Consider the following 21,532-nt stretch of genomic DNA (forward strand, 5'->3'; position numbering starts at 1 on the left):
GCTGCCTGATCTGTCACTGAAATATCAGAAAACAGGAGTCTGACTATTTAAACTTTCTATAAACCTGCAGCAATAATTGCAAAAAAAACACTTCTAATTCCAAATCCGTATTTTAAGCTTACTCAGGTTCACCGCGTTTGACGTTTTCAAAACTATTTTTACTGCTAAACGTATAGTCTGCGGATTGTGCTTCTTAGGCCTTGTTAAGGATTGTGTTATGGATTAGATGAATAAAAATCCGATATCACTGGACAGCTGGCAGCCTGTACTGACTGTGAGTAGGTAATTAAATTAGCAGGGAGCCGACAGTTTCACCAAGAACAAACATTCTCTGTATATTTTCTCGCTAGCAAAGAGTTGCTAAAATATGGGGGAAAAGATAATGGCCCCTAAGGTAGACAGGACGTCTCCAGCATACCAGGGACATCACATCGCAATGGAAATGCAATATTTCCATACCATATTGATAATAATCTGATATCAACGCTATCCATGGATATATCTTTGATCAAAGGATAAAATTACTTCAAGCACCAAAATTTTTGACTTTGGGAAACCACAGAAATTATCTAGGATGGTGAAAATATTCTCGGATATGTGACAGTGAAATTATTCCACTAGGCTGATGCCCTGCAATCCATCTCTCCATTGCATTAATATTAGCCATTCTTTTCTCACCTGACTAAGAGGATGGGGTGTGAATGAAATCCTTTATAATATCTCATCCAAAACTCATGGTAAGACCCAGGAGATACAACATGCATTGCAGATCTGTCCAAATTTCCGTAACGATCTCCTCCACCGGAAGGTCTCATAGATTTCACCCATGTATTGAACCCATTTATTTTTGTACTGTTTTTGCCTTGTGTGTACGCCTCTTTGTTATTTCATCTGTCATTTTTGACATTGCACTTTTTTTTGGATATTTAAATCTAAAGTGTAACAAGTTTGTGGCTCGCTGCTCTAAACGTACCCACAACCTCGAAGAAGGAAAGAATAGTCTGGTAGTGATACTCTGTGTATTTCAGTGTGCAAGAAGAGTTCTTGGGATTAAACAGGAGTCCATGCTCACCATGTTTGTTCTTTTTTTCCTAGGCTGATGGCTCAGTTTTGAGTGAAAGTCATTCGTTTTGAAGTCTCCTTTGATATCACCGCTGCAATCATGAGTAGCCCACTTTCACCAACGGATTACGACAGCTTGGAAATTCAACAACAATATAATGATATTAATAACAGATGGGATCTGGCCAATGACGATGACTGGGACAATGAAAATAGCTCGGCACGTCTGTTTGAACGATCTAGAATTAAAGCACTCGCAGGTAAGCAAGGAATAATGCACAGTCAAAAGGGTGAGATCACGACGAACTCGATCCAAGGTTTTTGCAACAATTTTTGGGAAGATCCCAAAAAAAAAAATACAAGTATTTGCAGATTGACTACAATGTGTGAGCTCACCTTCAAATTTGTTTCACAGCAAGAAAGAAAAGTAGATATGCCTAATATATGTATGAAACTAAATATATTCTTTATATATAAATATATATATATATTTAAATCAGCATAGGAACATATGGTAACTTGGTAGTAAATACATTTAAAAATACATTTGACTGACAGACTTGACATGTTTTTTTAAATTAAAATACGGTCAAAAAATGATTGTTTTTAGTCATTTGTGATCAGGCCGACCGTTCTGTGCAGAACATTGATTCAAACTGACAGTGTCACTGTCAGAGTTAACATCAACTTGCTATAACTGAGACGATAGATGTACCATATATTCCACAATGCCTTCTGCTTCCTTCAGCTCCATGCTGATGAGCGCACGTGTAGAGAATTCTTGTGCCGTGTAGAGAATTCAAGTTCTTGATGGGATGCCAAAAAAGTGATATTTTCTAACAATGGTCAGACATGTCAGATGGCTCTTTTGATCCCCTTTATACACACTTGGGGTACTCAGTGTTGAGGTGGCCTCATGCCCAAAACTCTGCCCACTTGCAGATTGTGAAACAAAATCTTGCAGCAGTACATGGAGTTTCGGCAGCATGAGGACAGCTGCACCATTTGGCCCTCCCCTTGGCTTGGCCGAACGCACATGTTCTTAATGGGGCGAGGGAAGCAAGCAGTGGCCAGATACCTCTGGCAGTGGTTTATCTCCTTTAGGCTAGGGTCACACATACACGCACGTTGAAATCCAACATGTTTTACCAACATTTGTAAAATTTTAGATATTTAAGCCCTACTCCCCAGATATCCTAAGAATGCCCCCAAACACCCAGTACCACTGCAAAATGGCACTTTTCAGTATTGTTCTGCAATGCCTTACACCTTTGCTGTTTGCATATAGGACAGTCCTGGCAGAATCGGGACTGTTGGCAAAGAGGCTGGCTAACTGGCTCAGTTAAGTAGCTAAACCAGCCCCCTTCTCCATCCTGCATGCCTCAAAAGGTAGATAAAAAAAAAGCTGATTGAGTCATTAGAAAAGACTTATTCCTTAAATCAGGTTATGTTAAAGGTATATTTTTTTAATAAATGCTGATAATGTTTTCTTTTAATTTTTCATAACCAAATAGGAATATATATATACTGTAGGGATTCACTCACTCTGGTGGGCGTTAAGCCTTGGGTAGCGTTCACACAGGAAATGATCCAAACAAGTGACGTTTTTATTGCTTTCCACAGGTTTTACAGCGCCAAAACAAACTCATAAACATAAATCCCTAGCCTTGTCCAGACTCTAACTAAACAGAGAAGACCCTGACTACTCATACATGGCTGAGCTAGTCCCAGCCCAGTCAAACAAAACAGCCATTGTCCATAGAAACCAGTGATACTTGCGGTTCTCAGAGAGGGATTCTGTTCTTTCTTCAGCTCCAAGACACATCCAGTCTGGTGCCCATGGTCTGTCCATTCACCAGTTAACAAATTTGCCTCTGCTACATCCAGCAGACTGACTGACTCCTCACTCACTCCATTCAGAGTCTGCTCAACATCCAGCAGACTAACACTTCCTCAGGAGACTGCCAATCCATGAAGCTACTTCCTGCTTCTTAGAGAAACTCTGCATGTGCATCTAATCAAGACACTGCAGAGCTTGGATTTAACCCTGTCCTTCCCAGCTATGCTACAATATATGTGAAAACTATGAATATGATTGTAATATAAATATGAAATATATTTAAAAAAAATCTTACAAATTTCACTAATATTGGACCCTTACTTGCTGCTGGGCACATAAACATTAGCAGCAATAGAATATTATTGAAGTTTTTAATGAACATGCTCTCAACAGTACAAGGGGCTTTGTGAATGAAGTGGGAGGAGGTGAGCTATGACATCAACTTTTGTGAAAGGGGCATTCTGTGTTATCTACTGTATATATTGTGGTCATGTCTGTGATGGTAATGAGACTGCTGAAAAGTGTTCTGGAGAGAACAGGAAGTGTGTGAGTCTAGTATAAGTCTTAGTGATTAGTTTGAGAATTGCCAGATTTGTGATTATATACACTGCTCAAAAAAATAAAGGGAACACTTAGACAACACAATGTAATTCCAAGTCAATAACACTTCTGTGAAATCTACCAGTCCAGTTATGAAGCAACACTGATTGTGAATCAATTTCTCCTGCTGTTGTACAAATGGAACAAACAACTGGTAGAAATGATCGGCAATTAGCAAGATACCTCTTATAAAGGCGCGGTTCTGCAGGTGGTGACCACAGACCATTTCTCTGTTCTCATCCTTTTTGGCTGTTGTTTTGGTCACTTTTTCATTTTGCCATTGCTTTCTCCCCTAGAGGTACAGTAGCATGAGGCGGTGTCTACAGTACAACCCACAGAAGTTGCTCAGGTAGTGCAGTTCATCCAGGATGGCACATCAGTGCGAGCTGTGGCAAGAAGGGTAGCAGTGTCTGTCAGCACAGTGTCCAGAGCATGGAGCAGATACCAGGAGATGTGGAGGGAGCCATAGGAGGGCAACAACCCAGCAGCAGGACCGTTACCTCCTCTTTTGTGCAAGGAGGAACAGGAGGAGCACTGCCAGAGCCCTGCAAAATGACCTCCAGCAGGCCACAAATGTGCATGTGTCTGCACAAACGGTTAGAAACCGACTCCATGAGGGTGGTATGAGAGCCCGACGGCCACAGATGGGGGTTGTGCTCACAGCCCAACACCATGCAGGACGCTTGGCATTTGCCACTGAACACCAGGATTGGCAAAGTCGCCACTGGCGCTCTGTGCTCTTCACAGATGAAAGCAGGTTCACACTGAGCACATGTGACAGACGTGACAGAGTCTGGAGACGCCGTGGAGAGTGATCTGCTGCCTGCAACATCCTTCAGCATGACCGGTTTGGCAGTGGGTCAGTAATGGTGTGGGGTGGCATTTCTTTGGAAGGCCACACAGCCCTCCATGTGCTCTCCAAAGGTAGCCTGACTGCCATTAGGTACCAAGATGAGATCCTCAGACCCCTTGTGAGACCATATACTGGTGAGGTTGGCCCTGGGTTCCTCCTAATGCAGGACAATGCCAGACCTCATGTGGCTGGAGTGTGTCAGAAGTTCCTGCAAGATGAAGGCATTGAAGCTATGGACTGGCCCGCCCGTTCCCCAGACCTGAATCCGATTGAGCACATCTGGGACATCATGTCTCGCTCCATCCACCAGCGTCACGTTGCACCACAGACTGTCCAGGAGTTGGCGGATGCTTTAGTCCAGGTCTGGGAGGAGATCCCACAGGAGACCATCTGCAACTTCATCAGGAGCATGCCCAGGCATTGTAGGGAGGTCATACAGGCACGTGGAGGCCACACACAATACTGAGACTCATTTTGACTTGTTTTAAGAACATTACATCAAAGTTGTGGTGGATGGACATGCTATATATATATATATATATATATATATATATATATATATATATATATACAGTACAGACCAAAAGTTTGGACACACCTTCTCATTTAAAGATTTTTCTGTATTTTCATGACTATGAAAATTGTACATTCACACTGAAGGCATCAAAACTATGAATTAACACATGTGGAATTATATACTTAACAAAAAAGTGTGAAACAACTGAAAATATGTCTTATATTCTAGGTTCTTCAAAGTAGCCACCTTTTGCTTTGATGATTGCTTTGCATACTCTTGGCATTCTCTTGATGAGCTTCAAGAGGTAGTCACCGGAAATGGTCTTCCAACAATCTTGAAGGAGTTCCCAGAGATGCTTAGCACTTGTTGGCCCTTTTTCCTTCACTCTGCGGTCCAGCTCACCCCAAACCATCTCAATTGGGTTCAGGTCTGGTGACTGTGGAGGCCAGGTCATCTGGCGTAGCACCCCATCACTCTCCTTCTTGGTCAAATAGCCCTTACACAGCCTGGAGGTGTGTTTGGGGTCATTGTCCTGTTGAAAAATAAATGATGGTCCAACTACACGCAAACCGGATGGAATAGCATGCCGCTGCAAGATGCTGTGGTAGCCATGCTGGTCCAGTATGCCTTCAATTTTGAATAAATCCCCAACAGTGTCACCAGCAAAGCACCCCCACACCATCACACCTCCTCCTCCATGCTTCACGGTGGGAACCAGGCATGTAGAGTCCATCCGTTCACCTTTTCTGCGTCGCACAAAGACACGGTGGTTGGAACCAAAGATCTCAAATTTGGACTCATCAGACCAAAGCACAGATTTCCACTGGTCTAATGTCCATTCCTTGTGTTCTTTAGCCCAAACAAGTCCCTTCTGCTTGTTGCCTGTCCTTAGCAGTGGTTTCCTAGCAGCTATTTACCATGAAGGACTGCTGCACAAAGTCTTCTCTTAACAGTTGTTGTAGAGATGTGTCTGCTGCTAGAACTCTTTGTGGCACTGACCTGGTCTCTAATCTGAGCTGCTGTTAACCTGCCATTTCTGAGGCTGGTGACTCGGATAAACATCCTCAGAAGCAGAGGTGACTCTTGGTCTTCCTTTCCTGGGGCGGTCCTCATGTGAGCCAGTTTCTTTGTAGCGCTTGATGGTTTTTGCAACTGCACTTGGGGACACGTTCAAAGTTTTCCCAATTTTTCGCACTGACTGACCTTCATTTCTTAAAATAATGATGGCCACTCGTTTTTCTTTACTTAGCTGCTTTTTTCTTGCCATAATACAAATTCTAACAGTCTATTCAGTAGGACTATCAGCTGTGTATCCACCAGACTTCTGCACAACACAACTGATGGTCCCAACCCCATTTATAAGGCAAGAAATCCCACTTATTAAACCTGACAGGGCACACCTGTGAAGTGAAAACCATTTCCGGTGACTACCTCTTGAAGCTCATCAAGAGAATGCCAAGAGTGTGCAAAGCAGTCATCAAAGCAAAAGGTGGCTACTTTGAAGAACCTAGAATATAAGACATATTTTCAGTTGTTTCACACTTTTTTGTTAAGTATATAATTCCACATGTGTTAATTCATAGTTTTGATGCCTTCAGTGTGAATGTACAATTTTCATAGTCATGAAAATACAGAAAAATCTTTAAATGAGAAGGTGTGTCCAAACTTTTGGTCTGTACTGTATATACACACACATCTTTGCAAAAGTGTTCTGAGTTGACTGTCCATTTTCAGGAGGTGCTTCTTACTGAGCCTTACCACCATACATGGTCATTTAATGTTGCCTTTTGTGTAAAGCAGAAGATGAAAACAGCAGGTGTTTGATTTTCTTTTAGTTTTAAAGTAAAATGAAGAGTTAAAATTACCCACCAGGTCCGGGTTGCACGTGCGCTGGCTGATTTCACAGATTAATTAAAATGTGTTTGCTAAGTATTCCAATAATAGAACTCTTCTTTGTCAAAATCCTGCAATGTTTCCATGGAGATCTATTCAAATCGCACCCTGTTCTTTACCAACATTCCCCACAATGTAATGTTTAACGTGTTATTACCAAAACATTGCTTCCTTATTAGGCCACATAAACCCACATTCAGGATGTGCGACATTCTAAGACCATGATAACGCGGTCACGTCACGGAACCTTTGTAAGAAGAATATTGCAAAGAAATACATCTACTTTCTTCTAAACTATCAATTTTCTGTCTATTTTATTAATGGCCACACAGTGAGGATGCAAGAGTATCTGGCTGGGATTTCTGAGGTTTATAGGAGGAATCTTTTGGGCTCTCATAGATTCTATGACTGAATGTGGACCACAACTTCTTCACCTCTTATAGTTACCTCCACCTCCCGCAGTATTCTACATGTTATAATGAATTACCTTTAAAAAGGTTTTCTGGTTTTAAAAACCCACCGTTCCTGTAAAGAATGGTTTTACTCAACCTCCCCAGGTCCGGCGCTGTCTGCATCGTTGACATCACATTGACAGTGCTGCAGCCAATCAGTGAGCTCAGCAGTTCATGTCATTAACTACTGAGCTTACTGATTGGCTGCAGCGCTATTGATGAAACGTCAGTGCTGCAGACAATAATAGACATTGGGAGTGCTGCAGCCAATCAGCGAGCTCAGCAGCTCATGTCATGAACTGCTGAGCTCCCTGATTGGCTGCAGCGCTATTGATGAAACGTCAGTGCTGCAGACAATAATAGACATTGGGAGTGCTGCAGCCAATCAGCGAGCTCAGCAGCTCATGTCATGAACTGCTGAGCTCCCTGATCGGCTGCAGCGCTATTGATGAAACGTCAGTGCTGCAGACAATAATAGACATTGGGAGTGCTGCAGCCAATCAGCGAGCTCAGCAGCTCATGTCATGAACTGCTGAGCTCCCTGATTGGTTGCAGCACTATCGACTAGACTTCAGCGTTGTAGAGAATAACAAATATCGGGAGCAGAATCGGAGACTCAGCGCTGGAGCTGGGGAGGGCAGGCTAAAACAAACTGCAGCCAGTGGGACAGAGGTTTTCCAAAACCAGAAAACTCCTTAAATTGCTATTGCTGGCATTTTTTTGCATATCCACAGGATATTATAAATGTCTAGTAAATGCACGGAGTCTCGAGAAAGTGGCACCATCTCCTGCCATCAGGAGTGGAGGACTGGCCGCCCAAAATCAATGTCGTTGCATTAAAAGTGTTTTCCCGGCTGTAGAAAAAGGAAGCTCCAAATGATAAAAAGTAGCAAAAAAAGACATCAGAACTTCTCCAGTCTCTGGCCGATCCACCAGGCATTTTCTGCTCTTTCCTTTTTTTAATGAAGGTCAGATAACCCATCAAATCAGCTCTGCAAAGAAGAGTAAACTCCAATTTCTCAATAGTATGGCTTCTCCCCGCACCGCTCTAGTTGATTGACAGGTCTCTCCTATGATGTGTGTACAGATCTCTCCCTGTGTACACACATGGGAGAGACCTGTCAGTCACTTGGAGCAGAGGGCGGGGCCAGTCCTCATTGAGCTCCTCTAGGTTCTCCTTACAGTCCTCTAACTACACGGAGCGTTTCAGAGTAAACGATACTGGAGTACAATCATGCTTCCAAGCTCTGATTCATGCAAGCGGTCATTTGGGCAGCATGAATTGAGTGACAGGTTCGCTTTAAGCTCAGGACATGTAAGCCATAGGACAAATATAGGCACAATGCATGCTGGGAATTGATGGAAAGGAAGATCCAGCACCTTTAGTGCTGGCAGAATGCTGCTAAAGAGGAACTACCTACACCAAAAGAGTGATGGACAAGTTAGAGTATGTGCACACACTGAGTATTTGCAGCAGATTTTTCTGCAGCAAAAACTATAGTGTTGTCAGGAAAAACACTGCTGAAATTATGTACATTTTTGATGCGTTTTTTTATATTACTTTCAATGGGAGAAAAAGCGCTGAAACGCTGCGGATTAAAAAAAAATGCTGTGATAGTTCAAATCCGCAAGGAAAAAATAAGCAGCATGAGATTTCAGAAGTCTCATCCACTTTGCTGGTACTATAAAACGTTTTTGTATTTTTTCCATGGAGAACAATAACACGTGGAAAAGACGCTGCAAAAATGCAGAGTGTGAACAAGCAGGAGGATCAGTTCCTGCATATATTAGGGATATGCTTTCAACACTTGCGATGAAAACAGCAGAACCATGCAGTTGGGTGAGTTTTAGGATTTATAACTTTCCCTGATCCCAAGTAATAGGAGTTTTGTTACTTTTGGTAGATGATATTAATTTACCATGTGCATCACAATGGTAACACTATAAATCCCACTTGAAAAGAGCATGCAGTTTTATCATTTTACCCTTTCCCCAAAGAGGTAGAAAAGCATTTTTCTAGGTCTGCTCCATGGTTCAAACATGTTTTCAGCGTATGAGTTTTGGAGACATTAAACAAATGAGCTTAAATAAGATTTTATTTGCATTGCAAAGCAAGAGGAGGTTGAAAAGTTGGTGGTTCAGAAACATGTTTATTAACAACAGGTAGAACGGTAGCACTATATCTGAAAGCAAGTTGCCAGACCCTTTGTACTAAAACACACTGTGGTAGATCAGCTCGCTTAGCTATTCATAGAGGTAGACACAGGAACACTGTCTCTTTAAAATTTCCACTGGTTTATTGAGATCCAGCATAAACCAGAACAGGGTTAGCAAAATACACGCGGCAATGGTGACCTAACAGGAAAACAAAACAAAAACAAATGTCACAGTCCATGTTGCTGCAGTGATCCGCCCGCTTAGGGAAAAAAATGTTCAACTTTACTTAACCTCAAGCACAGCTCTGGGGCTCCCAACTCCAGACACATCCGACAGTGAATGAGCAAGGAGACTGCGTATTTATCCTCTAGACTCCACCTTCAGTTGGAGATATGGTGAACAGCCTCCCACCCACTACAGCTGTTCACTCAACCTAGACCTAAACAAGGCCGATTAACCCCTCTCAGCACTTAGTGCGCTGGAACATTTTCCTAGGTTCATATCACTGAAGCTAACAATCTCAGTGATACAAATTTCTCCTCCAGGACTTTGCCAGTGACTTTGTCACAACACTTTTAAGCAAGTGAAAAAATCTTGCTAAAACTCTGTGTGTCTTAGGACTCATTCACACGTCTGATTTTTTTCACGTATGAGAGAATCGGACCGATTATTCTGATCAGAATACTTTGATTGGAATTTAATTAGAGTGTGGTACGAGTGTTGTCCGATTTTCTCATGCATGGAGAATTTTAAAAAAAAATTCTCCACTTCCTCCATTCTGACAGTCCGTGAAAATTGGACCACGGTCGGATGTCATCTGAGTGCAGTCCCATTTTTTGACGAATCCATTGACAATTTTGATCCGACACTTGGACATATCTCTGATATTTGCCACAGACCACTCCAAGGAAAAAATCAGACGTGTGAATAGTCCATAGGTTTGGTAATAACTTGTTGATCGGTGGTGGTCCAACCACTGGGACACGCCATCAATCAGCAGAATGGGGAGCTTTTATCCCCATACAAATGGAGCAGCAGTGCACATACTTGACCGTCACTCCCTATGGGGCTGCTCAGCTTTTTCCGGCAACTCCATAGAGAATCAATGGCGTGGCGGTCGGGAATCCACCAAATCCACCATGAGCGTATGACAGTAAATGTGTATACTTGTTGCCTGCCCCCTTTCACTAAGCTTTACCCCACTTATTAGAAGTGTCGCGTTAGTGGCAAAAAAAAAAAAAAAGCACAAACTAGGGCATAAATTTCTCGTCCCCTTATAATGTGTGACATTTTTTTGCTTCGTAAAGCTAGTGTAGAACAATGACAAACCCCCCCCCCCATTTTTTAGAGGTTACATATATCCCCCTTATACCTTCTATTATATACTAAGTGGATCACCCCTTTAACCTCTTCATTATAATCTAGACTATATTACTTGTATTATTAACTCCCTCTACCGCCCAAAAAAAGAAAGGAGGCACTACTACCTTAGAAATTAACCCCTGAACTTTCCTTTTGGGAAATATTTAGTTAATTCGAAAAAAATCGTTTCTTTTTGATTTCCTGTTGTCTAATCCCGGGTGCATACTAGATTCTGCTCCATAAATACGGCATATTAATAGAAAAGTTCAGAAGCTCCAAAATAAACCACGTTTTAATACCAGTATTCATTTTCAGAGGATTTTCTGCTGACGGAGCTATTCCCCAGATATAGGCTTCTGCAGATACGGCTATTTTCAGAACCTAGAAAAAGACAAAGTCTGAGCAATTTTTATACCACTTCAACATTGTTATATATAATTCCTCCATGTTAGCGCCATCATTATTCTTGTACTATGCCGGGTACTGAAGCATTGCTATAATCTACCATCATGTCGCAGCCACATTGCTCCTCGCCTCTGCAGCTTCTCATAGAATACAATACTCCCTCTGAAATTACTTCTACTTAAAGGGGTATTCTCAAATCCTATCCATGGAACCTCCATCAATCCCGAGAACCTTGGCTGGTTTGAATGAAGCGGTGCACAATCCTGCGCATTGCCGCTCCATTCATTTTTAATGGGATTACAGGAGATAGTCAAGGGCTCCACTTGGATGGTCTTGAGCACTCCTGTAAAAATAAATGAAGCCGCATTGCGCATGATCAACCTCCGCTCCATTCACACGGGATTGTTCTTGGGATTGTTGGGGGTCCCAGAGGTTGGATTCCCAGCGATCGAGAAATTATTCCTTATCCCATGGATAAGGAAGAACTTTCAAACTTTAGAATACTCCTTTAACTTCTTTTGCAGCATATTGGGGTATGTTCTCCATTCAAGAAGCTGCCGAGCGGTTGGACCTCCAATGACAGTGGCATAACATGGGTTGCCAGCACCTAGGGCAAAGCAAGTATTGTGCCCCCAACCAAGGAGGGCTCCAGGTTTTCGTGGGCCCCGGGTGAAAGAGTCTCAGTGGGTCCCTTTAACACATACACGATTCATGATGCACAGATAAGAAATATAGATATAGTACAGGGTGGGCCATTTATATGGATACACCTAAATTAAATGGTAATGGTTGGTGATATCAACTTCCAGTTTGTGGCACGTTAGTATATGGGAGGGGGGAAACTTCTCAATAAGTTTGATGTGTCACATGACCCTCTTCCCGTTGAAAAAAATAAAGTTGGATCCAATAAGGCCGACTTCAAAATGGCTGCCATGGTCACCACCCATCTGGAAAAGTTTCCACCCTCCCATATACTAACGTGCCACAAACAGGAAGTTGATATCACCAACCATTCCCATTTAATTTAGTGGTATCCATATAAATGGCCCACCCTGTACAATGCCAAATATTTCACTTACTTCTTACATTACAGGAGTGATATCTATTGTCAATTCTACAATATCTCAGAAATCAGCGAATCCTCGTAGCGCACAGTGCGTGACCTGGGGGGACTCAAAAAGTTTTCATTTTAGACCAGACAGTATAATCCTCCATACAGTATTATGGGCCCCACATAGTCGTCCATACAGTATTATGGGCCCCACATAGTCCTCCATACAGAATAATGGGCACCACATAGTCCTCCATACAGAATAATGGGCACCACATAGTCCTCCATACAGAATAATGGGCACCACATAGTCCTCCATACAGAATAATGGGCACCACATAGTCCTCCATACAGAATAATGGGCACCACATAGTCCTCCATACAGAATAATGGGCACCACATAGTCCTCCATACAGAATAATGGGCACCACATAGTCCTCCATACAGAATAATGGGCACCACATAGTCCTCCATACAGTATAATGGGCCCCACATAGTCCTCCATACAGTATAATGGGCCCCACATAGTCCGCCATACAGAATAATGGGCTCCACATATTCCTCCATACAGAATAATGGTCCCACATAGTCCTCCATACAGTATTATGGGTACCACATAGTCCTCCATACAGAATAATGGGCCCCACATAGTCCTCCATACAGAATAATGGGCACCACATAGTCCTCCATACAGAATAATGGGCACCACATAGTCCTCCATACAGAATAATAGCCCCACATAGTCCTCCATACAGTATCATGGGCGCCACATAGTCCTGCATACAGTATCATGGGCACCACATTGTCCTCCATACAGTATTATGGGCACCACATAGTCCTCCATACAGTATTATGGGCACCACATAGTCCTCCATACAGTATGATGGGCCTCACATAGTCGTCCATACAGTATTATGGGCACCACATAGTCCTCCATACAGTATTATGGGCACCACATAGTCCTCCATACAGTATTATGGGCACCACATAGTCCTCCATACAGTATTATGGGCACCACATAGTCCTCCATACAGTATTATGGGCACCACATAGTCCTCCATACAGTATTATGGGCCTCACATAGTCCTTCATACAGAATAATGGGCCTCACATAGTCCTCCATACAGTATTATGGGCACCACATAGTCCTCTATATAGTATAATGGGCACTTGCCCCGGTGCGCCGGGCGGTGACGCTGACCCTGCCATCAATCCAATAATAATGCCCCCCTTTAGGAAGTATTAATGCACTGTTACGAAAAATGATGACCCCTCCAAAAGTAATAATAATAAAAAAGTAATAATAATTTGTGCCATCCAGCACAAAATAAATTAATTCACCTATTTCGAGCAACCAAATCCTCTTCTCCCCTGCACAGAGTGGTCTGGCAGAGGCAGCACAGCAACGTGATTGTTTCGCCCGCACAAGGATACTCATGTCTAGGTTTACAGCAGCCGATGCCCAGCGATCAGTAAGTTATCACCTATCCATAGGTTGATTCCAGGAATATCTCTGGGGTCTAAGGGGTAACATTTCTCCTTGTGGAAATTGGCATGCCGGCTCTGGCATTCCAATGTAAGGAGACTTATTTGCCATGCAATGCTCCTCTGGGAAATTAAATATACACATTGTCTCTTTAGAGAGGAAGAAGACCAGAACTCTATAGCGCCACCTGCAGGAATATCTCTGAAATTCAAGAAACTGAAAAAAAAAAAAAAGACAATTATTCAATTACACTTTCCTAAGATCAGTAATGACTAAGAGAGTCTGTATTGCAGCTTTACTTAGTGATGATACTCTTGGATTATGCAGCCGTGCATGATATTCTTAGCTCCGCTAATTCGTTCTCTTCCCTAGAAGAATCTCCGAACAATGTAAGAAGCAGGTGTTTTATACCGTGACAGCACGCAACGTATTGTACTAATTTGATAACTGTAAGAAGCAGAAAGAGGTTCGTTCTGGATCCTGTAATCTGACACAGCACGTTCTGCCGAAATCTTCTTATAAAGCTAATTAATACCCGAAATAACTGAAATATTTCCTGGGGCAGCTTAGGACATTAAAACCCCCTAATCATAAGAATATAATCCTCATTAAACATCTTTCCATTTCTGGACTTGTATAGGTTTAAGTCGTCAAATCAGTCTCATAGAAAAGCCACTTGAAAAACAAAACAATATGGGGTATATGGTGTTCTTTGAAAATCAAGGGTTATATTATAGATGAGCGAATCGATTAGATGCAAATTTGCGTCAAATATTTGACTCCAGGAAATTCAAACAATTTGCAATTCGACAAAAAATGCAGAAGATCACTGGCGGACACAGGCAGGAGAGGCCCCTGTGCAAGAACAATATATAGGCCCTTTACAAGTCCAAGAGCTCATCATGCTTTGGAGATAGTAGTGGCCTTCTGACCTCTTGGGCTGCAGGTTGCACCAATGATGATGATATGTCCATGCATACAGAAGAGAAGGCTCACATGACCTTGTGCGCAGCAGGACAGGCTCTCCCTTAATACCTTCCACCTATCACATCACCTGGTATAACACAGGCAATCAAAAGGACCACAACAGCCCATATAAAAGCAAAGGCAGGGAATGCAGCAGCTGCTTTCTTTTTTTTACTGAATCTGGATAGAGGGCGTCATAGCTATCATAACTAAAAGCTTAGACCATGACCCACTATCAGTATTTGGTCAGTAATTATTCTCAGGAGTGGGAGCCAAAACCAGGAGTGGGTGATAAATGCAGAATTGGTGAATTGTTTCTATTATACCTTTTCTCTGATTGTTCCTCACCTGGTTTTGGCTTACAAATACTGAGAAAAAATACTAACTAAATACTGACCAAATACTGATCGTGGGGCCGTGGCCTTAAACTAAAAAGCTGACCCAAGCAGACTCTTTAGGATATGTACACACAATGTCTTTTAAACTCGGGTGAACCTGAACCCACTGAGTCTTTTTTTCAGCGGAACCTCGCATGTTTCCAAAAGTGAAGCGGATCAAAGAACACATGAAATGCGAGTCGTTTTTATATTGCATCTGTTCATCACTTTTAACATTTATTTTGTGCTATTTCTGGCACGTTACAGAACGGATCCGCCTGAAATAGATGCCGTGTGCACATACCCTTAAGCAAAAAAAAAAAAAAACTTTGAGCAAAACATTCTACTTTTTTAAAAAAAATTCTGGAAATTAACAATATCAATATAAAAGAGGTTATAAACCCCAAAACAAAGAAATCACACAAAAAATCAGAAATCATAGTCCATAAAATATATATAAAAATCAAATACATATAGGCTCCAATTCACCATTGCCTTGGCTCCTGTTTTTTATCTATATTTTGAGCCTTTTTTTGCTTGCACCCTAGTCATTATGATTGTACCTTTTTTGAAGTATAATTAATATGTGCTCTCCTGATGTTGATTTTTTTTTGTTTTCCACTTTGTGGGCCGCGTCTTTCAAATTCCAGATGTTTTCACCGGATTCATCAATTGCAACTTTTTAAAAAGTTGCAGAATTTGAAACAACTTCACTCCATTTCTCCCCTGGTGTATTTTTGAGTATGATAAAATTTTGGTGCAATTTTTGCAACTTATGGCAAAATCGCTTAAAAACAGTAAAAAAGCCCATTTTTTTTTTTTTTATTTGCTCCAAATAAATGAACTGCACTCACCATTTGGATGAATTTGGTGCAATAAATGTCTGTAAATACCATAAGAAAAAAAAAAAGAAAAGTGCTTTGAAAAAAAATCGCAAACGATGAATCGGAGGCTGTAGTGTGTTATTCTGCACACCACAGACTTACCATGGAATCCGAACAGCTTCATAAAATGAATAGATATTTCACCATTCAACCACAAGAGTAACCCAAGAGGCAACTTCCATTTTTTATAATTCCTATTTAAAGCTTCTTCTGAGTCAGAGGGGCTTATATTCATGATAAAGACCATGTAAAATGTTTACAGGTTATTGAATTGCTAGTGCTCGATGCTTCCAATATATCGATAGCAAGAATTTGTCATATTTGGAACTGGGTCTAATTATTAAAGGCCAAAAAAAATCCAAACTGCACCTATGCACTCTGGTGTGTTCATATGATCACAACCCCTAAGCAAAGTTCATATTGCACACACCTGGGATTATAACTGGTCCGGTTCTCAGACCCGAATCCTACCCCCAGATTCAGTGTATTTAAAGATCTCTCTGTCTCAGCACCTTCTGGAAGCAATTTCAGCTACAGCTTTGATTTCACTGAAATAGAAACTTGCAATGCCTGCAATACCAGACACGACCTGCAGTCAATAGTTGTGCTGTATCTGGGAAACATAGGCTTTTTTTCCAATCTAAAACCAATAGTGCCCCTTGTGAAGCTTCCTAGTTTTCCACCATACAGTACCTCTATCATTGCCACCAGACAATATGATGAACAATATGATGTCCCAAAGGTGCCTTCCCACATACACACACATTCCCACATGCTCCCACAGTACATTCCCCCATAGACAGTATGATGCTCCCACAGTGCATTCCCCCGTAGACAGTATGATGCTCCCACAGTGCATTCCCCCATAGACAGTATGATGCTCCCACAGTGCATTCCCCCATAGACAGTATGATGCTCCCACAGTGCATTCCCCCATAGACAGTATGAGGCTCCCACAGTGCATTCCCCCATAGACAGTATGATGCTCCCACAGTGCATTCCCCCATAGACAGTATGATGCTCCCACAGTGCATTCCCCCATAGACAGTATGATGCTCCCACAGTGCATTCCCCCATAGACAGTATGATGCTCCCACAGTGCATTCCCCCATAGACAGTATGATGCTCCCACAGTGCATTCCCCCAAGAGACAGTATGATGCTCCCACAGTGCATTCCCCCATAGACAGTATGAGGCTCCCACAGTGCATTCCCCCATAGACAGTATGATGCTCCCACAGTGCATTCCCCCATAGACAGTATGATGCTCCCACAGTGCATTCCCCCATAGACAGTATGATGCACCCACAGTGCATTCCCCCATAGACAGTATGATGCTCCCACAGTGCATTCCCCCATAGACAGTATGATGCTCCCACAGTGCATTCCCCCATAGACAGTATGATGCTCCCACAGTGCATTCCCCCATAGACAGTATGATGCTCCCACAGTGCATTCCCCCATAGACAGTATGATGCTCCCACAGTGCATTCCCCCATAGACAGTATGATGCTCCCACAGTGCATTCCCCCATAGACAGTATGATGCTCCCACAGTACATTCCCCCATAGACAGTATGATGCACCCACAGTGCATTCCCCCATAGACAGTATGATGCTCCCACAGTGCATTCCCCCATAGACAGTATGATGCTCCCACAGTGCATTCCCCCATAGACAGTATGAGGCTCCCACAGTGCATTCCCCCATAGACAGTATGAGGCTCCCACAGTGCATTCCCCCAAGAGACAGTATGATGCTCCCACAGTGCATTCCCCCATAGACAGTATGAGGCTCCCACAGTGCATTCCCCCATAGACAGTATGATGCTCCACAGTGCATTCCCCCATAGACAGTATGATGCTCCCACAGTGCATTCCCCCATAGACAGTATGATGCTCCCACAGTGCATTCCCCCATAGACAGTATGATGCTCCCACAGTGCATTCCCCCATAGACAGTATGATGCTCCCACAGTGCATTCCCCCATAGACAGTATGATGCTCCCACAGTGCATTCCCCCATAGACAGTATGATGCTCCCACAGTGCATTCCCCCATAGACAGTATGAGGCTCTCACAGTGCATTCCCCCATAGACAGTATGATGCTTCCACAGTGCATTCCCCATAGACAGTATGAGGCTCCCACAGTGCATTCCCCCATAGACAGTATGAGGCTCCCACAGTACATTCCCCCATAGACAGTATGATTCTCCCACAGTGCATTCCCCATAGACAGTATGATGCTCTCACAGTGCATTCCCCCATAGACAGTATGAGGCTCCCACAGTGCATTCCCCCATAGACAGTATGAGGCTCCCACAGTGCATTCCCCCATAGACAGTATGATGCTCCCACAGTGCATTCCCCCATAGACAGTATGAGGCTCCCACAGTGCATTCCCCCATAGACAGTATGATGCTCCCACAGTGCATTCCCCCATAGACAGTATGAGGCTCCCACAGTGCATTCCCCCATAGACAGTATGATGCTCCCACAGTGCATTCCCCCAAGAGACAGTATGATGCTCCCACAGTGCATTCCCCCAAGAGACAGTATGATGCTCCCACAGTGCATTCCCCCATAGACAGTATGATGCTCCCACAGTGCATTCCCCCATAGACAGTATGATGCTCCCACAGTGCATTCCCCCATAGACAGTATGATGCTCCCACAGTGCATTCCCCCATAGACAGTATGATGCTCCCACAGTACATTCCCCCATAGACAGTATGATGCTCCCACAGTGCATTCCCCCATAGACAGTATGATGCTCCCACAGTGCATTCCCCCATAGACAGTATGATGCTCCCACAGTGCATTCCCCCAAGAGACAGTATGATGCTCCCACAGTGCATTCCCCCATAGACAGTATGATGCTCCCACAGTGCATTCCCCCATAGACAGTATGATGCTCCCACAGTGCATTCCCCCAAGAGACAGTATGATGCTCCCACAGTGCATTCCCCCAAGAGACAGTATGATGCTCCCACATTGCATTCCCCCATAGACAGTATGAGGCTCCCACAGTGCATTCCCCCATAGACAGTATGAGGCTCCCACAGTGCATTCCCCCATAGACAGTATGAGGCTCCCACAGTGCATTCCCCCATAGACAGTATGATGCTCCCACAGTGCATTCCCCATAGACAGTATGAGGCTCCCACAGTGCATTCCCCCATAGACAGTATGAGGCTCCCACAGTGCATTCCCCCATAGACAGTATGAGGCTCCCACAGTGCATTCCCCCATAGACAGTATGATGCTCCCACAGTGCATTCCCCATAGACAGTATGATGCTCTCACAGTGCATTCCCCCATAGACAGTATGATGCTCCCACAGTGCATTCCCCCATAGACAGTATGATGCTCCCACAGTGCATTCCCCCATAGACAGTATGATGCTCCCACAGTGCATTCCCCCATAGACAGTATGATGCTCCCACAGTGCATTCCCCCATAGACAGTATGATACTCCCACAGTTTCCCCATCATGTGCGCTGACTAAATAAAAACCTACTCATTAAGCCCCGTTTCCTAATGAGTGTCTGTGTTCTAGCTGAAATTTTCTGCTGTACAGTATGTTAGAATTATGGTTCTTTTTTCAATTATAAGCCACTACACTTTTTCCCCTGCCACCTGAATGCATCATTTACTCTAAAATCCTTGGGCTGCCTGCTCACTGAGTTATCAGATTACAGCTGCCTATTGACAGTTATAGGCAGAGGAGGAGGAGCTGAGTGAAAGAGAGAGCACAGACACATCTGCTTTATACTAAGTGTTTTGTCTCACTGGATTCACAGCTATGCTGCTCAGTACTGCGGTTTATTGTCCTCCATACTGCTGCTGATTCTGAATATATAGTACATCAAGAAAGGATAGGGGACTATGGTTACTGTGTATAGGAGACATCAAAGCAGCTAGTCTACCCCCACTAGCTCAGAGACAACTGAAAATTGGAGATAGAGCATGCAGAGGGGAAAGCTGATGAAAATGCAGGAAATAAATCATATAATGGCTGAAATTGATGTTACATGTAGACACAGAGCAGCTGATTTTGAAAAGTTGCATGAAACATTCACACTTTAAGTGTATCAGAGGTCAGTGGAAGAAAAAGATTGTTTCATTAAAATGTTAGCATAAAAGTTGTGGTGGATGGACATATATATATATATATATACACAGTACAGACCAAAAGTTTGGACACACCTCATTTAAAGATTTTTCTGTATTTTCATGACTATGAAAATTGTACATTCACACTGAAGGCATCAAAACTATGAATTAACACATGTGGAATTATATACTTAACAAAAAAGTGTGAAACAACTGAAAATATGTCTTATATTCTAGGTTCTTCAAAGTAGCCACCTTTTGCTTTGATGACTGCTTTGCACACTCTTGGCATTCTCTTGATGAGCTTCTAGAGGTAGTCACCGGAAATGGTTTTCACTTCACAGGTGTGCCCTGTCAGGTTTAATAAGTGGGATTTCTTGCCTTATAAATGGGGTTGGGACCATCAGTTGTGTTGTGCAGAAGTCTGGTGGATACACAGCTGATAGTCCTACTGAATAGACTGTTAGAATTTGTTTTATGGAAAGAAAAAATCAGCTAAGTAAAGAAAAACGAGTGGCCATCATTACTTTAAGAAATAAAGGTCAGTCAGTACGAAAAGTTGGGAAAACTTTGAAAGTGTCCCCAATTGCAGTTGCAAGAACCATCAAGCGCTACAAAGAAACTGGCTCACATGAGGACCGCCCCAGGAAAGGAAGACCAAGAGTCACCTCTGCTTCTGAGGATAAGTTTATCCGAGTCACCAGCCTCAGAAATCGCAGGTTAACAGCAGCTCAGATTAGAGACCAGGTCAATGTCACACAGAGTTCTAGCAGCAGACACATCTCTACAACAAATGTTAAGAGGAGACTTTGTGCAGCAGGCCTTCATGGTAAAATAGCTGCTAGGAAACCACTGCTAAGAACAGGCAACAAGCAGAAGAGACTTGTTTGGGCTAAAAAACACAAGGAATGGACATTAGACCAGTGGAAATCTGTGCTTTGATCTGATGAGTCCAAATTTGAGATCTTTGGTTCCAACCACCGTGTCTTTGTGCGACGCAGAAAAGGTGAACAGATGGACTCTACATGCCTGGTTCCCACCGTGAAGCATGGAGGAGGAGGTGTGATGGTGTGGGGGTGCTTTGCTGGTGACACTGTTGGGGATATATTCAAAATTGAAGGCATACTGAACCAGCATGGCTACCACAGCATCTTGCAGCGGCATGCTATTCCATCCGGTTTGCGTTTAGTTGGACCATCATTTATTTTTCAACAGGACAATGACCCCAAACACACCTCCAGGCTGTGTAAGGGCTATTTCACCAAGAAGGAGAGTGATGGGGTGCTACGCCAGATGACCTGGCCTCCACAGTCACCAGACCTGAACCCAATCGAGATGGTCTGGGGCAGGGCCGGCTCCAGGTTTTTGTGGGCCCCGGGCGAAAGACTCTCAGTGGGCCCTTTTAACACATACACGATTCATGATGCACAGATACGGCGGAGAAATATATATATATATATAGTACACAGGGCCCAGCCTGCCACCTCATCCTTCACATATGCAGACATGCGCA

At 43.1% G+C, this 21,532-nt stretch overlaps 1 protein-coding gene across 1 annotated transcript in view; it reads left to right on the forward strand.

Moving 5' to 3' along the window:
- SPTBN2 (spectrin beta, non-erythrocytic 2) overlaps positions 1–21,532 on the forward strand; it is a 189,061-nt gene that overhangs the window by 79,887 nt on the left and 87,642 nt on the right. Inside the window, exon 2 of the mRNA XM_073658463.1 lies at positions 1,096–1,322. Coding sequence (XP_073514564.1) covers positions 1,163–1,322 — 160 coding nt within the window. The 5' untranslated portion in view covers positions 1,096–1,162. The remainder of the gene's footprint in view (positions 1–1,095; positions 1,323–21,532) is intronic.

The sequence above is a fragment of the Phyllobates terribilis genome, unplaced genomic scaffold (assembly GCF_046119375.1).
Source record: "Phyllobates terribilis strain yellow unplaced genomic scaffold, ASM4611937v1 Scaffold_13__5_contigs__length_258822181, whole genome shotgun sequence".
NCBI classification, from domain to species: Eukaryota; Metazoa; Chordata; class Amphibia; order Anura; family Dendrobatidae; genus Phyllobates; species Phyllobates terribilis.